General features: G+C 50.6%; 2 protein-coding genes across 72 annotated transcripts in view; one reads left to right on the forward strand and one right to left on the reverse strand.

The window, feature by feature from the left end:
• Positions 1-1,702, reverse strand: part of SUGP2 (SURP and G-patch domain containing 2) — a 44,528-nt gene extending 42,826 nt beyond the window's left edge. For 17 of the 38 annotated variants that reach the window (XR_012428586.1, XR_012428584.1, XR_012428583.1 and 14 more), the window contains exon 1: positions 1,294-1,374. Coding sequence is in view for 4 of the 38 variants with exons in the window: in XM_005588499.5 (XP_005588556.3) it covers positions 1,346-1,376 (31 nt within the window). In the remaining 34 variants the exon portion in view is untranslated. Of the gene's footprint in view, positions 1-1,293; positions 1,395-1,618 lie in introns of those variants that run through there. The other 21 variants (XR_012428572.1, XR_286526.5, XR_286525.5 and 18 more) reach the window with 2 other exon arrangements.
• Positions 1,467-25,868, forward strand: part of ARMC6 (armadillo repeat containing 6) — a 74,661-nt gene continuing 50,259 nt past the window's right edge. For 5 of the 34 annotated variants that reach the window (XM_074026449.1, XM_005588495.5, XM_015440575.4 and 2 more), the window contains exons 1-8: positions 1,467-1,788; positions 3,127-3,192; positions 11,148-11,314; positions 12,455-12,537; positions 21,265-21,838; positions 23,802-23,947; positions 24,934-25,065; positions 25,468-25,605. In XM_074026449.1, the coding sequence (XP_073882550.1) occupies positions 3,128-3,192; positions 11,148-11,314; positions 12,455-12,537; positions 21,265-21,838; positions 23,802-23,947; positions 24,934-25,065; positions 25,468-25,605 (1,305 nt within the window). In that variant the 5' untranslated portion in view covers positions 1,467-1,788; position 3,127. Of the gene's footprint in view, positions 1,872-3,126; positions 3,193-9,081; positions 9,245-11,122; positions 11,315-12,454; positions 12,538-19,025; positions 19,157-21,264; positions 21,839-23,801; positions 23,948-24,933; positions 25,066-25,467; positions 25,606-25,868 lie in introns of all 34 variants that reach the window. The other 29 variants (XR_012428594.1, XM_074026464.1, XM_074026463.1 and 26 more) reach the window with 15 other exon arrangements.

Genomic DNA, 25,868 nt, shown 5'->3' on the forward strand with positions numbered 1-25,868 from the left:
CCACAACCCTCGCAAATCGTGGTTAGGAAAGAAGAGATCAATCTTTTTTTTCTTTCTTTTTTTGAGACTCTCTCTGTTGCCCAGGCTGGAGTGCAGCGGCATGCTCACTGCAACATCCGCCTCCTGGGATCAAGCAATTCTCCTGCCTCAGCCTCCTGAGTAGCTGGGATTACAGGAGTCCGTCACCGCATCCGTCTAATTTTTACATTTTAGGCAGAGATGGGGTTTCACCATGTTGGCCAGGCTGGTCTTGAATTCCTGACCTCAAGTGATTCGCCCACTTCGGCCTCCCAAAGTGCTGGGATTCCAGGCGTGAGCCACTGCGCCCGGCCCAGGATCACTCTTTTCCCATTTCACAGACTCAGTAGTGCACAGAGGCTTTGAGAACTTCCTTCCCTTCTAAAAGAAGCCTCTTGACGGTGAGTGGCGGGACCCCCAACCAGTGACAATGAACGAGTGACAGAGTCCATTCTGTGCTGGGTCCTTGCGCGATCTCCCAACCACCCACTGAAGAGGCAGGTCCTGTTACGAATGACATTAGGGTGAGGAGGCAAAGGGAGACAGACTCAACGACCCATTCAAGATCAGACAGCCCAGATTTGAACCTGGCAAAGAGCGTATTCATGCATCCAAAGCCCCGAAGAATGGGTAAAAAAAGAAGCAACATTTTGGGGTCCAGGGACTGCATCCTTAACCATCAAGATATCCCGCCTCGCAAAATCTCCAACTTTAAGACGCAACCCGTAGGGTCGATTTCCCATCACGATCTCCCCTTCGTCCCATCCTTCAGCCCTTTTCCCTGGGTGCCCCCTTGTTCTCTGCTGGCAAAGGGCAGGGTTCCAGGGTCAGGTGACCCAGGTTCAAATCACACGATCCTAAGCTTTCTGTGCCTCCGTTTCCCTACCTACGGAAAGGGCAGCTAGTAAACGGGCTGGTGTGTGGGCTGAACCGGTTCTAAAGAGGGGAAGGGCCCGATGCAGCGCTGGGCGCCGTTATCTCCTCCCCAGCGGGGGCCGCTCCGAGTTCGGGAGGAATGAATGAACGACTGAACCAATGAGCCTTTGTGGAAGCGGCCCGCCGTCTCCCGGTCTCTGAGGGCGAGGAAATAGGGGCGCCGGGCCCGGGAGGCCGCAGCCGGCCACCCGGGCCAACCTGGTGGGGACGCGGCCGCCGCCGCAGCCAGAGGGCCGAGCCTGCGACGCCATCACGGAGCCCGGGGCGAGACCCCAAGGCCGAGCCCGAGCCTCCCACCCCGGGACCCACCCACCGACGACGCCAGGGCCCGGGCCTCACCCCGAGACCACCGCGCGCGGAGCCGCCCCCGTCGCCGCCTCAGGCTCCTCACCCGCCGCCGCCGCCGCGCGAGGCGGGGACATGCAAATGAACCAACGGTCTCCGCAGCGCCGCGCCGCGCAGGCGCAAGCCGCCGCCGAGTCCTGGTGCGCAGGCGCGGGCCGCCGCTGCCCGGCTCTCTTGCGCAAGCGCGGTGGCCGCTTCTTCTGGGCGGACGCTCCGGAGGCAAAACGTTTCCCTGCTGGGGGCGGCGAGCACAGTGACCGTCCCGGAAAGGGCGGCAAAGACGCCTCCGTCGCGCACGAGGGGGCCTCGTTGTCTTTACCTTGGTTTGCGGTCGTCCTTGGTTATCGTGAGCCGTCCGCAGGGCTCTGGGAGGCCGAGCCTGGGGGCGCCACGGCGCCTGCGCGCGTACGGCGGCCGGAAGGGGCTAGAGGCAGCGCCCTGGGTGACAGCCGTGCGCCCCACCTTTCCCCACGTGGCCGCGAAGACCGGGTGAGACGCGGCGGCTGCCGAAGCCTGTCGCGCGCGGATTGGGGAGTGGGGGCGCCGTAGGGTCGGGCTGGCGCGACCCTCGGGTACGTGGTCTGGGGGGAAAAAATTGAAAGAATTTTACAGAAGCCGCCTGGGGATAAAATCCCCGGCTTCTCTGGCCTTCGCTTTCTTTTCATTCATTTTGTTTATTCATTCATTACCTGTGCACTGAGTGCCTGCTGTGTGTTGGGCCCCGTCCTAGGCAGTGGGGACAAGGAGGCTACAGGGTACAAATAATTGAGTGAACGATGTCGCTCTAGATACGGGTGATGGTGTGCAAATAATAAAAGAGTGATGGGACGGGAGAGCAGGGCTGCTGTTTACCTGGAAGTGGCTTTGAAGGGTATCTCTTGAGTGCTGGGAAGGATGAGAAAGGCGGGGAAGAGCAGCTGGGAAGGCTTAGGTAGAGAAAGTGCCCATAAGGAGGCTGGGTTTTCTGAGAGGGTTGGGAAGCCACTACTGGGCTTTGAGCAGGTGAGTGAGGTGGAGTCTAGGCTCTGGGAGTGGCAGGCGAGGCCGCCCTTATGGGAGGCTGGTGTTTGAACCAGAGTAGGTGTGGCTGGTAGAGGGAGATGTGGATGGAGTCTTTTAGGGTCCCCAGCATGTTATGGCACACTTTTCTAATTTTCTTTTGAGACGGAGTCTCTCTCTGTCGCCCAGGCTAGAGTGCAGTGGCATGATCTCGACTCACTGCAACCTCTCTCGCGTTCAAGGCATTCCCCTGCCTCAGCCGCCGGAGTAGCTGGGACTACAGGTGCGCAACACTGCACCCGGCTAAATTTTGTAATTTTTAGTAGAGACGGGGTTTCTCCCTGTTGCCCAGGTAGGTCTCAAACTCCTGGCCTCAAGTGATCTGCCCGCATTGGCCCCCCAAAGTGCTGGGATTACAGGCATGAGCCACCGCGCCCGGCCCCCCTTATTTTTTCTTTTGAGACAGAGTCTTGCTGTTGCCCAGGCTGGAGTGCAGTGGCGAGATCTCTGCTCACCGCAACCTCCACTCCCCAGGTTCAAGCGATTCTCCTGCCTCAGCCTACTGAGTAGCTGGGATTACAGATGTGCACTATCTTGCCTGGCTAATTTTTTGTATTTTCAGCAGAGACAGGATTTCGCTATGTTGGCCAGGCTGGTCTCAAATTCCTGACCTCAAGTGATCTACCTGCCACAGCCTCCCAAAGCGCTGGGATTATAAGCGTGAGCCACCACACCTGGCCAGCACAGTTTTCTTGAGCAGAATCCTGGCTGAGAGAAGGAAACTGGCTGCCAATTAGGGGCCTTACTCACCTTCTGTTTTACCCTCAGCATGCCTGATGGATCACAGGGACTGGTACTGCTGTTTCCCCCCTTTCAGCCTAGGCTATTCTCCAGGTAATTCTTACTTGGCCATCCCTAGGCACCATTTTATGTGTTTCAAATCTGTACTTTCCTCCCCCAACCCAGCCCTGTGCCAGATCTAGGGGACCTTGGAGGACTCAGGTCAGGGGTGGTCACAGAGCCAGGCCTCCCCAACTCACCTCAGGAGTGAGTGGAAGGGAGGGGTTGTGGGTTGGGGAGAGGAGGCCAGAGAGCACGGGCTCTGAGTAGCCAGGAAAGGCAGCCACTTGGAAGGGCTGACAGAAGCTCCACAGAGGACTGAGAATCCGAAGTATATGAGACAGGTGTCAAATCAATTTAGAAAGTTTATTTTGCCACCGGGCGCGGTGGCTCAAGCCTGTAATCCCAGCACTTTGGGAGGCCGAGACGGGCGGATCACAAGGTCAGGAGATTGAGACCACCCTGGCTAACACGGTGAAACCCCATCTCTACTAAAAAATACAAAAAACTAGCCGGGCGAGGTGGCGGGCGCCTGTAGTCCCAGCTACTTGGGAGGCTGAGGCGGGAGAATGGCGTAAACCCGGGAGGTGGAGCTTGCAGTGAGCTGAGATCCGGTCACTGCACTCCAGCCTGGGGGACAGAGCGAAACTCCGTCTCAAAAAAAAAAAAAAAAAAAGAAAGTTTATTTTGCCAAGGTTAAGGACATGTCCATGACACAGCCTCAGGAGGTCCTGACAACATGTGCCCAAGGTGGTTGGGGCACAGCTTGCTTTTATACATTTCAGGGAGACATGAGCCATAAATGAGTACGTGTAAGATGGTCACAGGTAGATTGTGTTCTTTTGAGTCTTTGGTCAGCCTTTCACTGAATACACGATTTACATGGGGGACAGGGCAGGTAGAGGAATAGTCATTTATGCCTCAGTCCGACTCATGAATCTGCTGTTTTTTGTTTGTTTTTTGTTTTGTTTTTGAGACAGTCTCACTCTGTCGCCCAGGCTGGAGTGCAATGGCGTGATCTCAGCTCACTGCAACCTCCACCTCCTGGGTTCATGCAATTCTCTTGCCTCAGCCTCCTGAGTAGCTGGGATTGCAGGCGCCCGCCACCACGCCCAGCTAATTTTTGTGTTTTTAGTAGAGACAGGGCTTCACCATGTTGGTCAGGCTGGTCTCAAATTCCTGACCTCAGGTGATTCACCCGCCTCAGCCTCCCAAAATGCTGGGACTACAGGCGTGACCAGTGGCCAAATCTGCATTTTTACGTAAACTTTAGGGTAGAGAGAGCAACCGGATATGTATTTTTGTCTCAGGTGAGCTGAGGGATGACTTTCTGTCCTGCACCTGTGAAGATCACCTATCAATTTACATTGCCAGGGTGAAATTCAACAAAACTGTTTTTGGGTAAAGATCTTGAGGGCCACAAGGAATTTCCTGGCCTGGCCAGGGTGGTGGGAGTAGAGTCCCCCACTCCTTTCTTCCTACTGAGAAACTCTTTATATTACTCTTCCTTCACCTTTGACCTTGGAAATCCATAGCACCACTTAAAGAGCTCCCTTTTCTTCTGGGGCATAAAGGAAAGGGGCCTATCTGCAAAGGAGGGAGATGGGACTCCTGCATAAACTTGCTGAATTGCCTCTTAAGCAACAAAGGAAAAGAACAAATAGCTAACATTTATTGAGCCTGTCCATATCCTTTTCTGAGGAATGTATAGGAGTTGGCTGAATTTTTCACTACTGCCCTATGAGGTATATTCGTGTTTATCTCTGACACAGGAGGGAATTGAAGAAAAGTGCATCTGGCTGGGCACAGTGGCTCACGCCTATAATTCCAGCACGATGGGAGCCTGGCCAATATGGTGAAACCCCGTCTCTACTAAAAATACGAAAATTAGCCGGGCGTGGTGGCGTGGGCCTGTAGTTCCAGCTGCTTGGAGGCTGAGGCACAAGAATCACTTGAACCCAGGAGGCAGAGGTTGTGGTGAGCCAAGATTGTGCCACTGCACTCCAACCTGGGCAACAGAGCAAGACTCCGTCTCAAAAAAAAAGAAAAGAAAAGGGCATTGAAGTGGAGGGCGTGGGAACTGGGTTCTGCAGGCTGGCTGGGAGCCAGTCCTTCTCCCCTCAGGCAGTGTGCAGTGCCCAGTGGGCATCTGCAGGAACACAGATGGAATGTGTACATCCCCTGCCACTGCCTGAAAAGAGAAGCATGGGCCAGAGTGACCTGTTTCTTTTTCCTTTTTTTTTTTTTTCTTTTTCTTTCTTTTTTTTTTTTTCCTTTTGAGACGGGGTCTTACTTTGTCACTCAGGCTGGAGTGCAGCGATATGATCTTGGCTCTTCAGCCTTGACCTCCCTGGGCTCCCCCTCAGCCTCCCAAATAACTGTAACTACAGGTGCATGCTACCACACCTGGCTAATTTTTGTATTTTTTTTATAGAGGTGGAGTTTCACCACATGCCCAGGCTGGTCTCAAACTCCTGGCCTCACGTGATCCTCCCACCTCGGTCTCCCAAAGTGCAGACCACCATGCCTGGCCTGAAGCAGAAACTTGATAATTCCAGAATGGAAACTTGATATTACTGCAATAAGCAAGGTGGATATATTAAAACAATTAAAATTTAAAAAGTTGTTAACCTCTGTTAGGCTCTGGACCTAAGGCCTGTTCCTCCCTTTGTCCTGACGGGATGGTGGCAAATGTTAGGTTCACTTGTACCCTGTGAAGACCTTGTTAAGATCATCTATAGCAGGGGTCCCCAACTCCTGGGTCATGGACCCATACTGGTCCAGTGGTCCCTGGCCACAAAGCAAGAGGTAAGCATAGAGTGAGTGAGCAAAGCTTCATGTGTATTTACAGCAGCTCTCCATCACTTGCATTGTGCCTGAGCGCCACCTCCTGTCAGATCAGCAGCATTAAATTTCCATAGGAGTATGAACCCTACTGTGAACTGCGCATGCGAGGGATCTAGTAGGTTGCATGCTCCTTATGAAAATCTAATGCCTGATGATCTGTCACTGTCTCCCATCACCCCTAGATGGGACTGTCTAGTTGCCAGAGAACAAGCTCAGGGCTCCCACTGATCCTACATTACAGTGAGTTGTATAATTATTATATTACAATGTAATAATAATAGAAATAAAGTGCACAATAAATGTAATGAGCTTGAACCATTCCAAAACCATCCCCACCCCAGCCCCACCATATCCATGGAAAAATTGTCTTCCGCAAAACTGGTCCCTTAGGCTAAAAAGGTTGGGACTGCTGAGCTACAGGGTTGAAACAGAATTGCAAAGGGATTTGGTGTTTTTACCAAGAGTTTTATCTTACTTAACTCTATGACCTGTCCCCAACTGTCAGAGGGGAAGGTACTGCCTGAGGTTAATGGGTCATCTAAGTGTTTATACCTACCCTGGTTTCCAGGGTGTGCCTATACTGGGTTTTACTTGTTTATTTATTTATTTTTTGAGACGCTCATGTTGCCCAGGCTGGAGTGCGGTGGCATGATCTTGGCTCACTGAAACCTCCATCTCCCAAGTTCAAGCCATTCTCCTGCCTCAGCCTCCCGAGTAGCTGGGATTACAGGCACCTCACTAATTTTTGTGTATTTAGTAGAGATGGGATTTTGCCATGTTGGCCAGGCTGGTCTTGAACTCCTGACCTCAGGTGATCTGCCTGCCTCGCCCTCCCAAAGTGCTGGGATTATAGGCGTGAGCCACCACTCCCAGCCTTACTTGCTTATTTTTATTTTATAAGGTGGGTTTGTGTGTATACACACACACACATACATTTTTTTAAGAGATGTGGTCTCACTATGTTGCCCCAGGCTGGTCTCAAACTCCTGTGCTCAAGTGATCCCCCCACCTTAGCCTCCCAAGTTGCTGAGAGTACAGGCACAAGTCGTTGCTCAGTTCTTTTTGTTTTTAAACAGACTAGCACTTTAAGAAATTGAGCTATAATTTACATACCATAATAGCCACTCATTTGATTTAGTAATTTTTTTTTTCTTCTGGAGACAGGGTCTCTCCCTCTGTCACCCAGACTAGAGTGCAGTGGCCCAATCATAGGTCACTGCAGCCTTGAACTCCTGGGCTCAAATGATCCTCCTGCTTCAGCCTCCCAAGTAACTTCAACCATAGGCAAATGCCACTACACCCGACTGAATTTTTAATTTTTATTTTTGTAGACACAGGGCCCCCCTATGTTGTCCTTGCTGGTCTCAAACTCCAGGCTTCAAACAGTCCTCCCACCTTGGCCTCCTAAAGCACTGGGATCACAGGTGTGAGCCACCATGCCTGGCCTGATATAGTGATTTTACGTTTTCACAGAGTGGTACAACCATCATCACTATCTAATTCAAGAACGTTTTCATCACCCAAAAGGAAACTCTATGCCCTTTAGAAGTTATTCCCCATTCCCTCTCCTCCAGTCCCTGGCAACACCCAATCTGCTTTCTGTGTCTGTGTATTTGTCTATTCTGGACATTTCATATCATTGGAATCGTGCAATATGAGGCCTTTTGTGTCTGGCTTCTTTGACAAGACATCATGTTTTTGAGGTCCATCCCCATTGTAACATGCTTCAGCACCTCATTCGTTTTTCTGGCTGAGTAATATTCCATCGTGCACACGGACCATTTTGTTCATCCATTCATCTGTTGGTAGACTCCCTCTCCTTTTCTTTGTTCTTGTGATTTATTTGTTGAAAACTCTGGGTGTTTGCCCTCTAGCTGATGTTCTCTTCCCAAAATCCCAAAAAGTAGGGATTTTGCAGATCATATCCCCATGGTGTTGGTTAAGGTGTCAGAGCTGTGCTGTGCAATACCGTAGTCACTCGTCACACATGGCTATTTACATTAACATAAATTAAAATGAAATAAAATTACACACTCAGTTCCTCAGTCGCACTGCCACACTTCAGCTGTGTGATAACCACAGAGGCCAATGGCATCTGTACTAGGCAGTGCAGATAGAGAACGTTTCATCATAGCAGAAAGTGCCCTGAATGCATGATCAGATTCAGGTTTGAGATTTTGGCACAGTGACTTCACAGGTGCATTTTGTTCTTATTCAGGAGGTAGGTGTTGCTGGTTTCTCTTTTGATGATGTGAGATCAAGCAGTAGATTCAGTTCCTGTCCACCCTTGTTAGGCTCCCTTGTTAATTTTACACCTGATGGTTTTGGATCCTGTGGGATCATTATCTATTTCTCTCCTGTCTCGGCTGATCAGCTGAAATTGGAAGTGGAACTTTTCCTCATTCTCTTTTTGTAACCCGGGAGGACCCTTCTGTACAAGGGAGGCAGGTTAAGTGCTAGATTCTTTTTTTTTTTTCTTTTTCTTTTTTTTTTTTTTTTTTTTTGAGACAGAGTCTCACTCGGTCACCCGGGCTGGAGTGCAATGGCGTGATCTTGGCTCACTGCAAGCTCCGCCTCCCAGGTTCACGCCATTCTCCTGCCTCAGCCTTCCAAGTAGTTGGGACTACAGGCGCCCGCCACCACACCCGGCTAATTTTTTTTTTCTTTTTGTAGTTTTAGTAGAGATGGGGTTTCACTGTGTTAGCCAGGATGGTCTCGATCTTCTGACTTCATGATCCGCCTGCCTTGGCCTCCCAAAGTGCTGGGATTATAGGCGTGAGCCACCACGCCCAGTCAAGTGCTAGTTTCTTTTTTAAAAAAAATTGTTATCAATGGTTGTAGAGACAGTGTCTCGCTACATTGGCCAGGCTGGTCTTGAACTCCTGGATTCAGGTGATCCTGCCATGTCAGCCAGCCTCCTGAGTAGTAGCTGGGAGTACAAGAGCATGCCACCACTCCCCACCAAGAGCTGGATTCTTGGTTGGCCAGTTTTCAGAAGCCTGAGCTGTATTTGTTTTAGTGTTATCTAAAAAATAGTATTATCTAAAAAAAATCAAAAGCACAGATTTTGATTTTTTTTTTTTTTTTTTTTTTAAGATGTAGTCTGGCTTTGTCAGCCAGGCTGGAGAGCAGTGGCGTGATCTCGGCTCACTGCAACCTGCGCCTTCTGGGCTCAAGCAGTTCTTCTACCTCGGCCTCCCCAATTGCTGGGATTACAGACGTGAGCCACCACACCTGGCCCAGATTTTGATTTTCATATGTACTGGAATTTATTTTTTTTTTAAATGCTCACTTATCTGTAGCTATCAGGCACCCCTTAGGGTGTGGAAGCTTCCTTGCTTCCTGGTCTCACAGAATGCCCCAGGGTGACCTGCCCCATGACCTGCTGGGACCTGGAATCAGCCATTCCTCCAGAAGCCCCGGCTCCTTGTTTTTAAAGATTTTATATAGAGACAGGGCCTCCCTATGTTGCCCAGGCTGGTGTCGAACTCCTGCCCTCAAGCCATCTTCCCCCCTCAGCCTCCCAAAGTGCTGGGATTACAGGAGTGAGCCATCTAGCCCTGCCCCCAGCTCCTTTTCGTGGGAGATGGTAGAAACCATACATGGTGTTAGAGGTATTCAGTACTACTGTGCTATCATTTCTTCTAGGCATTTTTAGTTGCTATGACTAGAAAATTAGATCTTTGTTTACTTAAGAGAAAACACATGATGGGTTTATATGGATATTTCCATTTCGAATATAAGTTCTGAGATTTTTTTCTCAACTTTGTTGAGGTATAATATGTACTTTTTTTTGAGACGGAGTCTTGCTCTGTTGCTCGGGCTGGAGTGCAGTGGTGCAATCTCGGCTCACTGCAACTTCTGCCTCCTGGGTTCAAACAATTCTCCTGCCTCAGCCTCCCGAGTGGCTGGGATCACAGGTGCCTGCCGCCATGCCCAGTTAATTTTTATACTTTTAGTAGAGATGGGATTTCACCATGCTGGCCAGGCTGGTCTTAAACTCCTGATCTCAGGTGATCCACCTGCCTCAGCCTCCCAAAGTGCTGGGATTACAGGCATGCACCTGTGCACCCAGCGAGTATGTATTTAATATAGTGTATAAGTTATACTATATATAGTACATAAATGATACCAATATATTGCATATGTTTATATTATACAACTTGACGATTTTATATGCATGCAGATAGTGAAATACTCACCTCAATCAACAGTTACCTTTTTCTTTTTTGTGGTGAGAACACTTAAGATCTACCTTCTTGGCAAATTTCAAGTACACAATACAATATTGTTAATTATAGGGAGTTCCGAGTTTTCACTTGATTTTATGATGTTAGAATCTTTTTTTTTTTTCCTTTTTGAGTCAGGGGCTTGCTCTGTTGCCCAGGTTAGAGTGCAGTGGAGCAATCTTGGCCTCCCAGGCTCAAGCGATCCTCCTACCTCAGCCTCCTGAGTAGCTGGGACTATAGGCATGTGCCACCACACTCAACTAATTTTAATTTTTATTTTTATTTTGGTAGAGACAGAATTTCGCCGCATTGTCCAGGCTGGTCTTGAACTCCTGGGCTCAAGCAGTCCTCCTGCCTCAGCCTCCCAAAGTGTTGGGATTATAGGCATTGACCCACTGCGCCCAGCCAGAATCTTTTTTCTTTTATGCTGATTCCTAGTAATATAATCATTATTATTTGCTATGTCCATAATAGTTTCAGAATAACATTACTAGTATCATTATATTAAAGAACCACCTTTCTTAGATAAAATATAGTAAACTCTGTGTTCTCTTCTGCATTTTCTTTTTTTGTTTTTTTTTTTTTTCCGCAAGTTAGGGTCTCACTCTGTGGCCCAGGCTGGAGTGTAGTAGCATGATCATGACTCACTGCAGCCTTGACCTCCCAGGCTCAAGTGATCCTCCCACCTCAGCCTCTCAGAGTGCTGGGATTACAGGCTAAGTCACCACGCCCAGCCTCTTCTGTATTTGTAGAAGCCCTAGGGAAGTAGGGATATCACCCTTTCCTGTGATCTAGGTGGGAAGAATTTCTCCAGGGTGGTTGTAGGGCTCTGGTCCCTGGTAGATTCTTCCTAAGTGGCGTTTTCATGGTGGCCAGGCCCTGCCATTGCCTGCTCACCCTTGAGGTAGCTCTCTCTTTGCCCTAACTTCTCAGCTCAGGAGCATCTATTGGCTGCACACCAACATCAACGCAGGCGAAGATGGTCTCCAAGCGCATTGCCCAGGAGACCTTTGATGCAGCCGTGCGCGAGAACATCGAGGAGTTTGCGATGGGGCCAGAGGAGGCGGTGAAAGAGGCTGTGGAGCAGTTTGAATCGCAAGGTAGGGCGGTGTGACCGTCACCTGCCATCCGAGGCTCTCAGATGCAAGAGTGATGGGAGGGCCCTGCTGCCCCTCCCCGCTGGGGGTGCCACATGCCTGGCACAGAAACCAGGTGCCCACTGGGCCCTGTCCCCTCCAGCCTCTGCCCAAGGCAGGCTAGTTATCCTGCTCCCACCTCTCACACACCCTTTCTGTCCCTATTTCCACCTCGCCCAGATATTTATGGGCTGGATCCTTCTCATGAGTCTCATTTGATCATTTCCTTGAAGAGGTTTTCCCTGACCCTGGCCTGGGAAACGGGGCCCCTGCCTTCCTGCCCTACTCTGCCCCACCTCGAGCTTACAGAGGCAGAAGCAGCAGCAGCCTGTGGAAACAGGTGGCATGTTCAGACCAGGTGCGGAGGAGTGTGGTTATGAGGGGCTGTTTGCAATGGCGTGGGCGGCGTTAGGAGACCACCCCTAGCACAACTAGCCCCCACAGAGACCCTGACTGCAGAGAGCAGGAGTCCTGGGCAGGGGCCACCTGGCAGGCACTGGACCCTGGGGCGGAGGCAGGGGGCTGGGAATGAACACCCCAGGCTCCCCTCCTCCTGCCTGCATCTCAAGTTCACTTCCCCATTAAACAAACCCAGGGTCCAGCCTCAGAGGTCAGAGGTCAGCCTTGCAGGCATAGAGTGGGGTATAGACCCCTAGACAGGGGCCAGTGGGACAAGCAAAGGCGTCCAGCACTGTAGGGGCTCCCTGTGGGGGTGCCAGCAGGGGCAAGAATGCAGCCAGAGCCAGGACGGATGGGAGTCCCAAGGGAGAAGGCCGTGGGGTCCCTCCCTCCCCTGTCAAGCCCACCAGGCAGCATGTGGCACCTCACCGCACAGACGTGGCCTGTGATGACAGCCTTGTGTGACAACGGCCTCACTACCACTCTGCTCCCTTTGACTGGCCCATGGCCCAGTGGCAGAAATACCCAATACCCTCTACACCCCTGTGTTGATGTGGCATGGGCGGGAATAGGGAGGTGGGAGGCTTCTGGAGTGGGGTGGTCCCAGCAGAAGGGTCCTGAGGTGTGATTCCAGCAGGCCCACGGGAATGACAGCTGTCACTTGCTTTGTGACCCCTGTGTGCTTGCTTCCCCCGCCCCCAACAGGGGTTGATCTGAGCAACATTGTAAAGACGGCGCCTAAAGTCTCTGCAGACGGACCCCAGGAGCCCACACATGACATCCTGCAGGTAGGAACGGGCATCCCACACAGCAGGTCCTGCGTCACCTCTGTCTGGGGGCACCTCTTCCCTGTTTCCTGGATGGCAGAATGCAGGCTCTGAAGGTCATGCCCTTCCCAGCATGCATGGGCAAGCTCGAGTTTGCAGCCAGGTCTCCGAGTCCACGTCTGAGGGCGGCATGCCTTCCAATGCAGGGTACACCAAGCTCCTCGGGTGGCATGTATGCTGAAATCAGGTGGATGGCTTGATTGTCCCTGCTGCTAGAAGCCCAGAGTCAGGAACACCATAGAGGGGCCCCTCTGGCTTCCCAGAGACAGATGGACAGGACTCACAGGACGAGAGAGTGGGCTCACAGTAAGGCTGTCACTTACTGAGCACCGACTGTTTACCAGCACTTTCTAGCCAATCTGTTAGCACTGAAGCTCACCAGTGAGGTAGGTGGTGTCACTCCTGTCTTAGTGATGGGGAAACAGGCCAGGAGCTGGCACTTAACCTCTCCAGAGACCCAAACGAGGAAGGTAAAAGAACTTCAATGCTTTCCTTAAGGTCACCCATTGAACTTTGTAATACAGCAGAAGGCTCTGGTGTTTGAGAACCGACCGTGGACCTGGTTCTGTGCAGGTACTTTTTTCCTGCCTTCTCAGTCATTGTCCAAACAACACCTGCAAGGCTGGGATTTCCCCATTATACAGATGGGGACATTGAGATCCAAAGAGAAGAAGAGTCATTGACCTGGGAGCAGGAGGTGCAATGATAGGAGAGGAAGTTGGAAGAGATGGCTCTGGGTGTAAACCCAGCTCACCTAAGGCATGACACTTACTTCTCCCTACCTCAGGGTCTTGCCCTCTCCTGCCTTGAGGAGGTCTTGTGAGAATTGCCTCGTTGTTGTTAGTTTGCTTTTTACCTTTCTTGCCTAATAAAGATGAATTTATTTTATTATTATTATTTTTTTTTTTTTTGAGGTAGAGTCTCGCTCTGTCGCCCAGGCTGGTGTGCAGTGGCGCAATCTCAGCTCACTGCAACTTCCACCTCCCAAGTTCAAGTGATTCTCCTGCCTGAGCTTCCCGAGTAGCTGGGATTATAGGCACACACCACCACACCTGGCTAATTTTTTTGTGTTTTTAGTAGAGACGAGGTTTCACCATGTTGGCCAGCCTGGTCTTGAACTCCTGACCTCAGGTTATTTGCCCACCTTGGCCTCCCAAAGTGCCAGGATTACAGGCATGAGCCATGATGCCCAGCCTGGATGAATTTCTTTTAAAATGAGTTTGTCTTCCGGCTATCTTTGCATTTGGTGATTCATGTTTTTCCTACCGATTTGTAGACAAACTTTATATAGAAAGGATCTCAATAACAATATCATCTATAGGCCGGGCGCGGTGGCTCAAGCCTGTAATCCCAGCACTTTGGGAGGCCGAGACGGGCGGATCACGAGGTCAGGAGATCGAGACCATCCTGGCTAACACGGTGAAACCCCGTCTCTACTAAAAAATACAAAAAACTAGCCGGGCGAGGTGGCGGGCGCCTGTAGTCCCAGCTACTCGGGAGGCTGAGGCAGGAGAATGGCGTAAACCCGGGAGACGGAGCTTGCAGTGAGCTGAGATCCGGCCACTGCACTCCAGCCCGGGCGACAGAGCCAGACTCCGTCTCAAAAAAAAAAAAAAAAAAAAAAAAAAAAAAAAAAAAAAAACAATATCATCTATATTATCTAGCAGTTACTGCTTAAGTACTTCTTAAGTGCTCAGCGTTATGCTAAATTCTTTTTTTCCTTTTTTTTTTTTTTTTTTTTTGAGACGGAGTCTCACTGTGTCACCCAGGCTGGAGTGCAGTGGCGCGATCTCGGCTCACTGCAAGCTCCGCCTCCCGGGTTCACACCATTCTCCTGCCTCAGCCTCCTGAGTAGCTGGGACTACAGGTGCCCGCCACCATGACTGGCTAATTTTTTTGTATTTTTTAGTAGAGATGGGGTTTCACCGTGTTAGCCAGGATGGTTTCTATCTCCTGACCTTGTGATCCACCTGCTTCGGCCTCCCAAAGTGCTGGGATTACAAGTGTCAGCCACCATGCCCGGCCTTTTGTTTTTTGAGACAGAGTCTCACTCTGTTGCCCAGGCTGGAGTACAGTGGCGCAACATGGCTCACTGCAACCTCTGTCTCCTGGGTTCAAGCGATTCTCTTGCCTCAGCCTCACAAGTAGCTGGGATTACAGGTGCACACCACCATGCCCAGCTAATTTTGTTTTGTTTTGTTTTGTTTTTTTGAGACAGAGTCTTGCTCTATCACCCAGGCTGGAGTGCAGTGGCGCGATCTTGGCTCACTGCAAGCTCCGCCTCCCGGGTTCATGCCATTCTCCTGCCTTAGTCTCCCGAGTAGCTGGGACTACAGGTGCCCACCACCACACCCAGCTAATTTTTTGTATTTTTAGTAGAGACAAAGTTTCACCGTGTTAGCCAGAATGGTCTCGATCTCCTGATCTCATGATCTGCCCACCTTGGCCTCCCAAAGTGCTGGGATTACAGCTGTGAGCCACTATGCCTGGCCTATTATGCTAAATTCTTAAAATATGTTCTCTTAATCTGTGCTCAGCCCATTTTGCTGATGAGATATCTAAGGCTTCCCAAGGATCAATGACCCCCACCCCAAAAGGTCAGAGGCAGAACTGGTACCTGAATCCAGGAAGCCAAGCACTGAAATTCAGGCTGTTCTACCAGCAGTACAGGAAACTATGTGTTTGTTTATAACATTCGCTTCTTTTTTTTTTTTTCTTAACTGTTCTTTTATTTATTTTTTGAGACGGAGTCTCACTCTGTTGGCCAGGCTGGAGTGCAGTGGCCCTTCCTCAGCTCACTGCAACTTCCTTCTCCCAGGTTCATTCAGTTCTCCTGCCTCAGCCTCCTGAGTAGCTGGGATTACAGGTGTGTACCATGCCTTGCAGATTTTTGTATTTTTAGTAGAGATGGGATTTCACCACATTGGCCAGGCTGGTCTCGAACTCCTAACCTAAGTGATCTACCTGCCTCGGCCTCCCAAAGTGTTGGGATTACTGGCATGAGCCACTGTGCCCAGCCTATTTTTTTTCTTTTGTAGAGACGGGGTCTTGCTATATTGCCAGGATGATCTTGAACACCTGGCCTCAAGTGACCCTCCCACTTTGCCCTGCCAACGTGCGGGGATTACAGGTGTGAGCCAACATGCCCGGCCTTAAATTTTTTTCTTTTTTTTTTTTTTGGACACAAAGTCTTGCTCTGTCACCCATGCTAGAGTGCAGTGGCAGGATCTCGGCTCACTGCAACCTCCACCTCCCGGGTTCAAGTGATGCTCCTGTCTCAGCCTCCTGAGTAGCTGAGATTACAGGTACCTGCCACCCCTGGCTAATTTTAAATTTTATTTTTCATTACAGAAGAGTGGAAATACATTCTTAGCATAAAAGATTTGAGCAATACTCAAGCACTTATAGTAAAATCTGAAAGTCCTTGCCCTGTCCCTCCCACCAGACACTGGGGTTTGCATCTCAGCAGTCAGTTCGCAACTGAACCAAGCCCCTTCTCAAATGCCCCGCAGCATAATTGACCTTGTGCATCTTGGCTCAGATGTGTAAAAAATGCTTATCTGTTGAGGGAGAAAACAATTCATTGTGATGGCCGTTGAAATTAATCTATTCATGTCATAAGATGTATTGCAAACAGGCTTATAGAAACAGAAGGAAAATAACATCTGGAGACTGTCCAAGTAGAAACTGAGCCAGCCGGGCCACATTTACATGTGGGAAGTTGCAGAATGAAAAGCATTAGTCACAGAGAGTGAATGACTCCAGGAGTTTCGTGATTAAAGCCCCCCTCCATGAGCAGGGTGGTGAGCACCACACAGACTTGTCATAGGTAGAACACAGCTGGCTCTGCCACCTGCATTTTAGCAACAACCTGTTGATGAAAATACTCTATAAAATATTTCAAGAGATTTATTCTGAACCAAATATGAGTGACCCGTGGCCTGTGACACAGCCTCGGGAACTCCTGAGAACATGTGCCCAAGGTGGTCGGGCTACAGCTTGGTTTTATACATTCTAGGGAGACATGAGACATCAATCAATACATGTGAGATGTACATTGGTGTGGTCTGGAAAAGTAGGGCAGCTGAAAGCTGGGGCTTCCAGGTTATAGGCAAATTTAAAGATTTTTCTGGCCGGTTGCTGTGGCTCACATCTGTAATTTCAGCACTTTGGGAGGCCGAGGTGGTCGGATCGCATTGAGCTGAGGAGTTTGGGACCAGCCTGGCCAACATGCCAAAACCCTGTCTCTACAAAAAACACAAAAATTAGGCCAGGCGCGGTGACTCACGCCTGTAATTCCAGCACTTTGGGAGCCCAGGCAGGTGGATCACCTGAGGTTAGTGTTCGAGACCAGCCTGGCCAACATGATGAAACCCCATCTCTACTAAAAATACAAAAATTAACCGGGCATGGTGGCAGGCACCTGTAACTCCACCTACTCAGGAGGCTAAGGTAGGAGAATTGCTTGAATCCGGGAGGCAGAGGTTGCAGTGAGCCGAGATTGCGCCGTTGCACTCCAGCCTGGGTGACAAGAGCGAAATTGCATCTCAAAAACAAAACAAAAACAAAAATTAGCTGGGCATGGTGTTGGACGCTTATAATCCCAGCTACTTGGGAGGCTAAGGCAGGAGAATCACTTGAACCCAGGAGATGGAGGTTGCAGTGAGCCAAGATCATGCCACTGCACTCCAGCCTGGGCAACAGAATGAGACTCAGAAAAAAAAAAAAAAAAAGATTTTCTGATTGAAATAGTTATCTAAAGACCTAGAATCAATAGAAAGTAATATTTTGCTTAAGATGGGTTGTGGAGACCAAGGTTTTATCAAGGAGATGAAGCCTCCAGGTAGCAGGCTTCATTGAAAATAGATTGTAAATGTTTCTTATCAGACTTAAAAAGGTTGGCCGGGCGCGGTGGCTCAAGCCTGTAATCCCAGCACTTTGGGAGGCCGAGACGGGCGGATCACGAGGTCAGGAGATCGAGACCATCCTGGCTGACACAGTGAAACCCCGTCTCTACTAAAAAAAAAAATACAAAAAAACTAGCCGGGCGAGGTGGCGGGCGCCTGTAGTCCCAGCTACTCGGGCGGCTGAGGCAGGAGAATGGTGTGAACCCGGGAGGCGGAGCTTGCAGTGAGCCAAGATCACGCCACTGCACTCCAGCCTGGGCGGCAGAGCGAGACTCTGTCTCAAAAAAAAAAAAAAAAAAAGGCGCCAGACTCTTAGTTAATTCTGTCCTGAATCAGGGAAAAGACCTGGAAAGGGAATCTCTGTAGAATGTAGCTTGTCCCCACAAGAGATAGCTTTCCTGGGCCATTTCAAAATATGTCAAAGAAATATATTTTAGGATAAAATACTTTGATTTATTTCCATACTGTATTAGTATTAGGCTGGAAGTTGGTGTCTTATTGCTACAAAAAAGTCTTAAGATGGTCAGTTGTGTCTGACTTCCAAAGGCAGGAAGATAAAATGGGACATATTTGACCCCCACTTCCCATCATGACCTGAACTAGTTTTTCAGGTTACCTTTGGAATGCCTTTGGCCAAGAGAAGGGGTCCTTAGAATGGATGGGTACTTAGATTGTTTTCTTTTTTTTTTTTTTTTTTTTTGAGACAAGGTCTCACCTTGATACCCAGCTAGAGTGCAGTGGTGTAATCTTGGCTCACTGAAACCTCTGCTTCCCGGGCTCAAGCAATTCTTCAGCCTCAGCCTCCCATGTAGCTGGGACTACAGGTGTGAGCCACCAACACCTGGCTAATTTTTGTATTTTTTTTTTAGAGGCAGGGTTTTACCGTGTTGCCCAGGCTGGTCTTGAACTCCTGAGCTGAAAGCAATCCACCTGCCTTGGCCTCCCAAAGTGATGGGATTACGAGCATGAGCCACCATGCCCGGCCAAGAATTTTATTTTTAGTTTACACGTCCTTACTAACATAGTAATTCCTTGTGAAAAACTTGGTAGTTCTAACTCCAGTACTGTGCATCCTCAAAGGCATTTCTGTCAGGAGCTTTTCAAGTTTCTTACAGGGTTTCTGCTGAAATGCTACACCACTGTTTGTTATGTAAAATATGCATAAAAACATTTACCATTGTAACCTTTTTTTTTTTTTTTTTTTTTGAGACGGAGTCTTGCTCTGTCGCCCAGGCTGGAGTGCAGTGGCCGGATCTCAGCTCACTGCAAGCTCCGCCTCCCGGGTTTACGCCATTCTCCTGCCTCAGCCTCCCGAGTAGCTGGGACTACAGGCGCCCGCCACCTTGCCTGGCTAGTGTTTTTTTTTTTTTATTTTTTAGTAGAGACGGGGTTTCACTGTGTTAGCCAGGATGGGATTGTAACCATTTTTAAATGTAGAGTTCAGTGTCATGGTACATTAAGTACATTCATAATGTTGTACTTTATGACTATCCATCTCATCTTGCAATACTGAAACAAACTCTGTGTTCCTCTTCCCCTCAGCCCCCAGCAACCATCGTTCTGCCTTCTGTTGCTGTAAATTTGACTACTCCAGGGACCTCATATAAATGGAATCAATCACAGGCGGGGCGCCGTGATTCATGCCTATAATCCCAGCATTTTAGGAGGCCAAGGTGGGCAGATCACTTTGAGGTCAGGAGTTTGAGACCAGCCTGGCCAACATGGTGAAACCCTGTCTCCACTGAAAATAACAAAAATTATCCAGGCATGGTGGCATATGCGTGTAGTCCCAGCTGCTCAGGAGGCTGAAGCGGGAGGATCGCTTGAACCCGGGAGATGGAGGTTGCAGTGAGCCGAGATGGCACCACTCCGCTCCAGCCTGGGTGACAGAGGAAGACTCCATCTAAAAAAAAAATTTTTTTTTAAACAAATGGAATCACAGGCTGGGTGCGGTGGCTCACACCTGTAATCCCAGCACTTTGGGAGGCCAAGGCAGGCAGATCACCTGATGTCGGGAGTTCGAGACCAGCCTGACTAACATGGAGAAACCCTGTATATACTAAAAATACAAAAAAATTAGCTGGGCATGGTGGCACATTTCTGTAATCCCAGCGACTTGGGAGGCTGAGGCAGGAGAATCACTTGAGCCCACAAGGCGGAGGTTGCGGTGAGCTGAGATTACGCCATTGCATTTCAGCCTGGGCGATAAGAGCAAAAGTCTTCTCAAAAACAAAACAAAACAAAAATAAATAAATGGAATCACAGTATTTGTCTTTTGGTGACTGTCTTATTTCACTTAGCATAATGTCCTCAAGGTACATCCATGGTATACTACGTGCCTGAATTTCTTTGTTGTCGTTGTAGTGTTTTTTTTTTTTTTTCTTTTTGAAGACAGTCTCGCTCTGTCATCCAGGCTGGAGTGCAATGGCACGATCTTAGCTCACTGCAGCCTCCAACCTCTTGGCTCTGATGGATCATGCTGCTCTGAACATGAGTGTACAGGTATCTCTTTGAGACTGTGCTTTCAGTTCTCTTGAATGTATCCCCAGAAGTGGAACTGCTGGATCATACAGTAATTCTATGATTTTCTTTTTTGAGATGAGTGCTCCATATGTTACCCAGGCTGGTCTTGAACTCCTGGGCTCAAGCGATCCTCCTGCCTTGGCCTCCCAAAGTGCTGGGATTACAGGCACGAGCCACCAAGCCTGGCTCCTCTGTAGGTTTGAATTGCATTTTTCCTAATGATTAGTGATATTGAGCGTCTTTTCATGTGTTAGTGGCCATTTGTATGTATTCTTTGTAGTAATGTCTATTCTAGTCATGCACACTGGTGTTAACTTTTTAATTGTTTTTTGTTTTTCAGTTCTAATCTCATGTTAGCAAAAATTTATCTTTTTAAATATCCTGTTGCATTGTAACATATACTCAGGTCCACAAATCTGAGCTTAGTGAAGACTATCAGATAGGCTTCTTTGTTTTTTGTGTCAGTCAATGCCAAATCAAAGCCCTTTGGGCTGGTGGTTTCTGTAGAACTGCCCTGACTCAGTCTGGGTGCAAATAATCTCCTACACTCCAGGCTCACAGATTCATCTTTGGCTCATGCTATGTCCCAAGGTCATATAGTTGAATGGCAGCTAAACTTGTCTGAGGTGTTTAAAGTTTTTCTCCCCAGTGGCTTAGAGTTGAATTTGGGTAAATCTGCTCTCTGTACAGTATAACCACATTTCGCAGGTGCTCAGTACATGTTTGTGGAGTGAATGAGAGAGATGAAAGGAGACATCAGGATGGGTATATCTGGTGAATGTGGCTTTCTCCTTCCTTGGAGAACTGACCATTGATGGGTGTGCCAATTTGTTATGGCTGTGTGACAAACAGCCCAAAACAACAGGTGTCTTATTGTTTCTTGTGATTCTGCCTGGTTGGGCTCAGCTGGACGGTTCTTCTGCTGGTATCGCTTGGGTCCTCTAGATGGCAGGTAGGGCTGGAATGTTTAATATGTCTGCATTTATGTGTGCAGCCCCTCGGCAGGGACACTGAGCTGTCTTTCTCCCTGTGTGTGTGTGTGTGTGTCAGTGTCAGTCTTCCACCCTATGGCCTCTGAAGCTCAAAGCTCCTAGAAGCACAGGTCTGGAAGTTGTCAGAGCTGTAACTGACCCCACATCACTTCCACTGCAGGCCCAGATCCCAGGGGAGGGAACCTTGCAGGGATCCAGACACTGTTGCTGTGGCCATGGGCTCCTCTTGCCTGAGCTGATGCTGAGGTTTCTCCCATGTCTCCCAGACGCTCAGTGACCTCCAGGAGTCTGTGGCCAGCTCTCACACCCAGGAGGTGTCAGCACACCTCACCCGCTTCTGTGACCAGTGCAAGCAGGACAAGGCCTGCCACTTCCTCGCGGCCCAGAAGGGGGCCTACCCCATCATCTTCACTGCCTGGAAGCTGGCCACTGCAGGTGACCAGGGCCTTCTGCTCCAGTCCCTCAATGCCCTGTCAGTGCTGACTGATGGCCAGCCAGACCTCCTGGACACCCAGGGCCTGCAGCTCCTGGTGGCCACGCTGACCCAGAATGCTGATGAGGCCGACCTGACCTGCTCTGGGATCCGCTGTGTGCGTCACGCTTGCCTGAAACATGAACAGAATCGGCAAGACCTGGTGAAAGCTGGTGTGCTGCCCCTGCTGACTGGCGCCATTGCCCATCATGGCCACCATGCTGACGTGGTCAGGGAGGCCTGCTGGGCCCTGCGTGTCATGACCTTCGATGACGACATCCGTGTGCCCTTTGGCCATGCCCACAACCATGCCAAGATGATTGTGCAGGAGAACAAAGGCTTGAAGGTGCTCATTGAAGCCACCAAAGGTAAGAGCTGGGGGCCAATATGAGCCAGCAAACAAAGGCAGGCAGGTCAGATGTGACCAGAGTGAGGGGGTCAGAGATCAGGACTGCTTCAGGCACGGCAGGCTCAAGGTTCCGCTCGCCCCTCAGCTTAGACCCGCCTGCATGGCAACCCTCGTGAGGAGTCTCCCCATGCTTTCTCATGGCTCCAGGAGAATTCCAGGCCAGCACTCATGGGCTAGGAGCAGGCCACAATCCCATCTCTGGAGCTTCTGGGGAAGGGGCTTGCTGTGTCCGACTCCAGGAACTGAGGAGGGAAAGGGGACCTCCCCAGAGGGAAATAAGAGGACTGGGGGAAGCTGGCTGGCACGCACCGTGGCAGTCTCAGGTGGATGTGTACACGCTTGATCATATTCAGCCACAAATCCTTAGGCATATTCATGTGTCTGGCTCCAGGGTGACCATGATGAGCCGGCCCTGGGACGTCACGGTGCTGACCGTCAGACCCTAAAGCTTCTGTCTTAACCCCTAACCCCATTCCATCCACCGAACCCACTAGAAAAGTCCTGATTGACACACAGAAGGTGTCAGAAGGATGAGTTCCCCTTTCCTGCCTGCCCGTGGCTCTGGCTCTGTGGCCAGGCCTGTGTGGGGGTTCTGGCTCTGTCTGCTGAGGAAGTCAGCCCACCTCAGTCTCCCATACCTCCAGCAAGGCTGAAAATGAGTCCTGACCTTCTGCAAAGTCAGACTGCTTTTCCAGGAGGTAGCTCACACCTTTCCTGTTTTATTTATAGGAGCTCCAAGCAGTTAGGTTTCTGCCAGAGAGACAGGATATGTATATATGAAGCGACTTTTTGGTAAGGAATGGGGTCATGCAATTGTGGCAAGTCTGTACTCCATAGGACAGGCTGGAAACTCCCGGGCAGTCGCCTTCTCAAGAAAACACCTGTTTCCTTCTAAGGACTTCAGCTGATTGAATGAGTCCCATTCACATTGTTCAAGATCATCTCCTCTACTTAAAGGCAACTAGGCCAGGCATGGTGGCTCATGCCTGTAATGTCAGCACTTTGGGAGGCTGAAGTAGAAGGATTGTTTGGGCCCAGGAGTTCAAGACCAGCATGGGCAACATGATGACACCCCGTCTCTACTAAAAACACAAAAATTGCTGGGCGTGGTGGCGGGCGCCTGTAATCCCAGTTACTTGAGAGGCTGAGGCATGAAGGATCTCTTGAGCCTAGGAAGCAGAAGTTGCAGTGAGCCAAAATCACGCCACTGCACTCAAGCCTGGGTGACAAAGCGAGACTCTGTCTCAAATTAATAATAATAATAATAATAATAATAATAGATAGCTGATTGCAGATGGTAACCGTGTGGACAGAATACCTCCATGGCAACACCTAGATTGGCATTGGGTGGAACTGCAGAGGGCTACAGGTGGCCACAGGAACTGACCATTGCAGCCCTGTGTAGGTGCAGGATCTTCGCCCTCTTGGCGTGAGTTCCGGCATCTGCTTCCTGGTGCAGTGCCTCTGGGCTCCATCTGCGCCTTCTGTGTTCAGTTTTGGCCACGTCAGCCCGGTCCATATGTGTCCCTCTATGGTTTTGGAGTTTCCTGTTGCACTTAGAAAAGCCATTCCTACCCCATGATCATAAAAATAGTCTTCAGATGTCTTTTTTTTTTTTTTTTTTTTTAGCACTAGTATGGTTTTCTTTTTTTAGGTGAGACCATCAGTTGGTATGGAATTTATTTGGGGCATGATGGAAGGAAGCTGGAGGGGCACATTCCTAAGTCTTTCCAGCAGCCAGCAGGGGGCACTGCAGGCCCAGGCAGCCCCTGGTGTTCCCTGGGGCCTTCCTGGTGCCCGTGGCCACTCCAATAGGCAGAAGGGCTGGACTCCTCTAGTGCAGCAGGATCCCCACCCAACCAGAGGGCCCTGCAGCTGGTTCTTCCCGCCCCCACCACCACTGTCTCCCTCTCTCCCCGCAGCGTTCCTAGATAACCCTGGCATCCTGAGCGAGCTCTGCGGAACCCTGTCCCGCCTGGCCATCCGCAACGAGTTCTGCCAGGAGGTCGTCGACCTCGGAGGCCTAAGCATCCTGGTGTCCCTGCTAGCTGACTTCAATGACCACCAGGTGGGGAACCAGAGCAGCGTTCTGGTATGAAGCCCCCCTGGCCCAGTGCATGCTGTCCCTCTGGGTCCCAGTCAGCCGGACGAGCCATAGTCAGAATAAGCCGGCCCTGCCTGCCAATCTCGGAACCAAAGTGCAGTTTTTCTTTTCACTGACCCAAGGGCAGGAACCAAAGGTTGGGGGGGAACAAACCCACCCGCTCTCCCTTACTGTCCTTTTGCACCAGGAAAAGGATGATGGGAAGCACAGGGTGGGGGTGTGTTGGCCAAGGCTGGGATATTTGGGTTAGTTCCCACACCTAAGTATCTAGGAAACTCTGCCTCAGTTTCCCTAGCTGCAGAATAGAGCAGGGTCCCCTACTTATTACTCCATTTAGCAGCTGATTATCGAGCCCTTCTCCATGTGCCCACCCACAGCAGGGAGCCAGTCAACAGGCGCCTCCCTATCCAGCTGCAGCTGCAGGAAAGCCCCCAGGGGTGCCACAGTCCTGCGCCCCCAAGCCTCGCTGGTGACGTCACTCAGCTTCTTTCTGTGCAAGTGGCTGGGAGCTGAATGGGAACCAACTTCAGCTCATAAAGGGATACATTTTGCCATGTATTCTTGGGCAGTCAGGGGTCAGGGTCCTCAGGTTCCCCATTAAGGGGATCAGCAGTCCCAATAGCATCTTATCCACTGTCCTCAGTGCAGGGCAGTTAGCGCCCACCCTGGGTCTGTGGCCGTGGCCAGGGGGACCCTGTGCTCTGAAGGCCGGCCTGAGTCACATGCCCCCTCTGCCCCTGTGGGGATAGGGGATCAAGTCACCTGGATGGTACCATTTGGACATAGGCAGCCTGAGCCACAGGCATCTGCCACCCCTTTTCATTAGTCACACTCTGCAGTCACACCGTACTTGCTGGCGAAACAGTAAAACAGCCCCAGATTCTCCCTCAGAGCCCTCTCCCACAATCCAGCGGCCTGGCTGGGGGTGAGCGAGCTTTTCCCTTGTGCAGGAGCTCGTGAAGCAAGTGCTGAGCACCCTGCGAGCCATCGCAGGCAACGACGACGTGAAAGACGCTATTGTCCATGCCGGCGGGACGGAGTCCATCGTGGCTGCCATGACCCAGCACCTGACCTGCCCCCAGGTACCCACCTCTGGGGGCACACAGAGTAGCAGGGTAGTGGCTGGAGTCCCAGTTCAGTTTCTGTGTCGGCATGAAGCTCTATTCCTCTGTAGGGCCAGAGCAGGGCAGGTGAGGGTCGCGGGCTCTGGCTCTCAAATGCTGATCTGCCTATGCATGACTCTGGGTGTCCTGGAGTTACCACCAGCACCCTGCAAAGGTCTGACCAGGCCTAGTGCCCTTGTCACCCCTAAGAGCTCGGCTGATACTTTTGTCACCCTGCCATCGTGCCGTCATTACACAGGAGCTGCCAGAGACCCACGGAGGGGAGGCCGCAGGGTGTTCACCAGGGGTTGGCAGCCACGGCAGGATGTTGTGGAGGGTCTTTCCGCTACATCTCCGCCTTCCTGTGACTGCCCCCTGCAGGTGTGTGAGCAGAGCTGCGCGGCCCTGTGCTTCCTGGCCCTGCGTAAGCCGGACAACAGCCGCATCATCGTGGAGGGTGGAGGGGCTGTGGCAGCACTGCAGGCCATGAAGGCACACCCGCAGAAGGCCGGCGTGCAGGTGGGCAGGGCATGGGATGGGGGCAGGCAGGCTGGGGTGGGGTGTGCAGGTAGGTGCTGAGAGGGCATGGGAGCAGGTGTGATGTGTGGGTGGGTGATGGGGCAAAGGCTCAGTCCCTATCCCTGTCCCTTTCCCTGCCACAGCCGAGCCCCACAGGGCCAACTTCTTTCTCATCTTCCAAAATGTGCTGAATTCTGCCTGCAGCTGTTTCCTTTTCTGCCTTTGTTTTTTCTACATTTACTCTCCTATTTTGGGGAGGGGGG

This window comes from Macaca fascicularis, chromosome 19 (assembly GCF_037993035.2).
Source record: "Macaca fascicularis isolate 582-1 chromosome 19, T2T-MFA8v1.1".
NCBI classification, from domain to species: domain Eukaryota; kingdom Metazoa; phylum Chordata; class Mammalia; order Primates; family Cercopithecidae; genus Macaca; species Macaca fascicularis.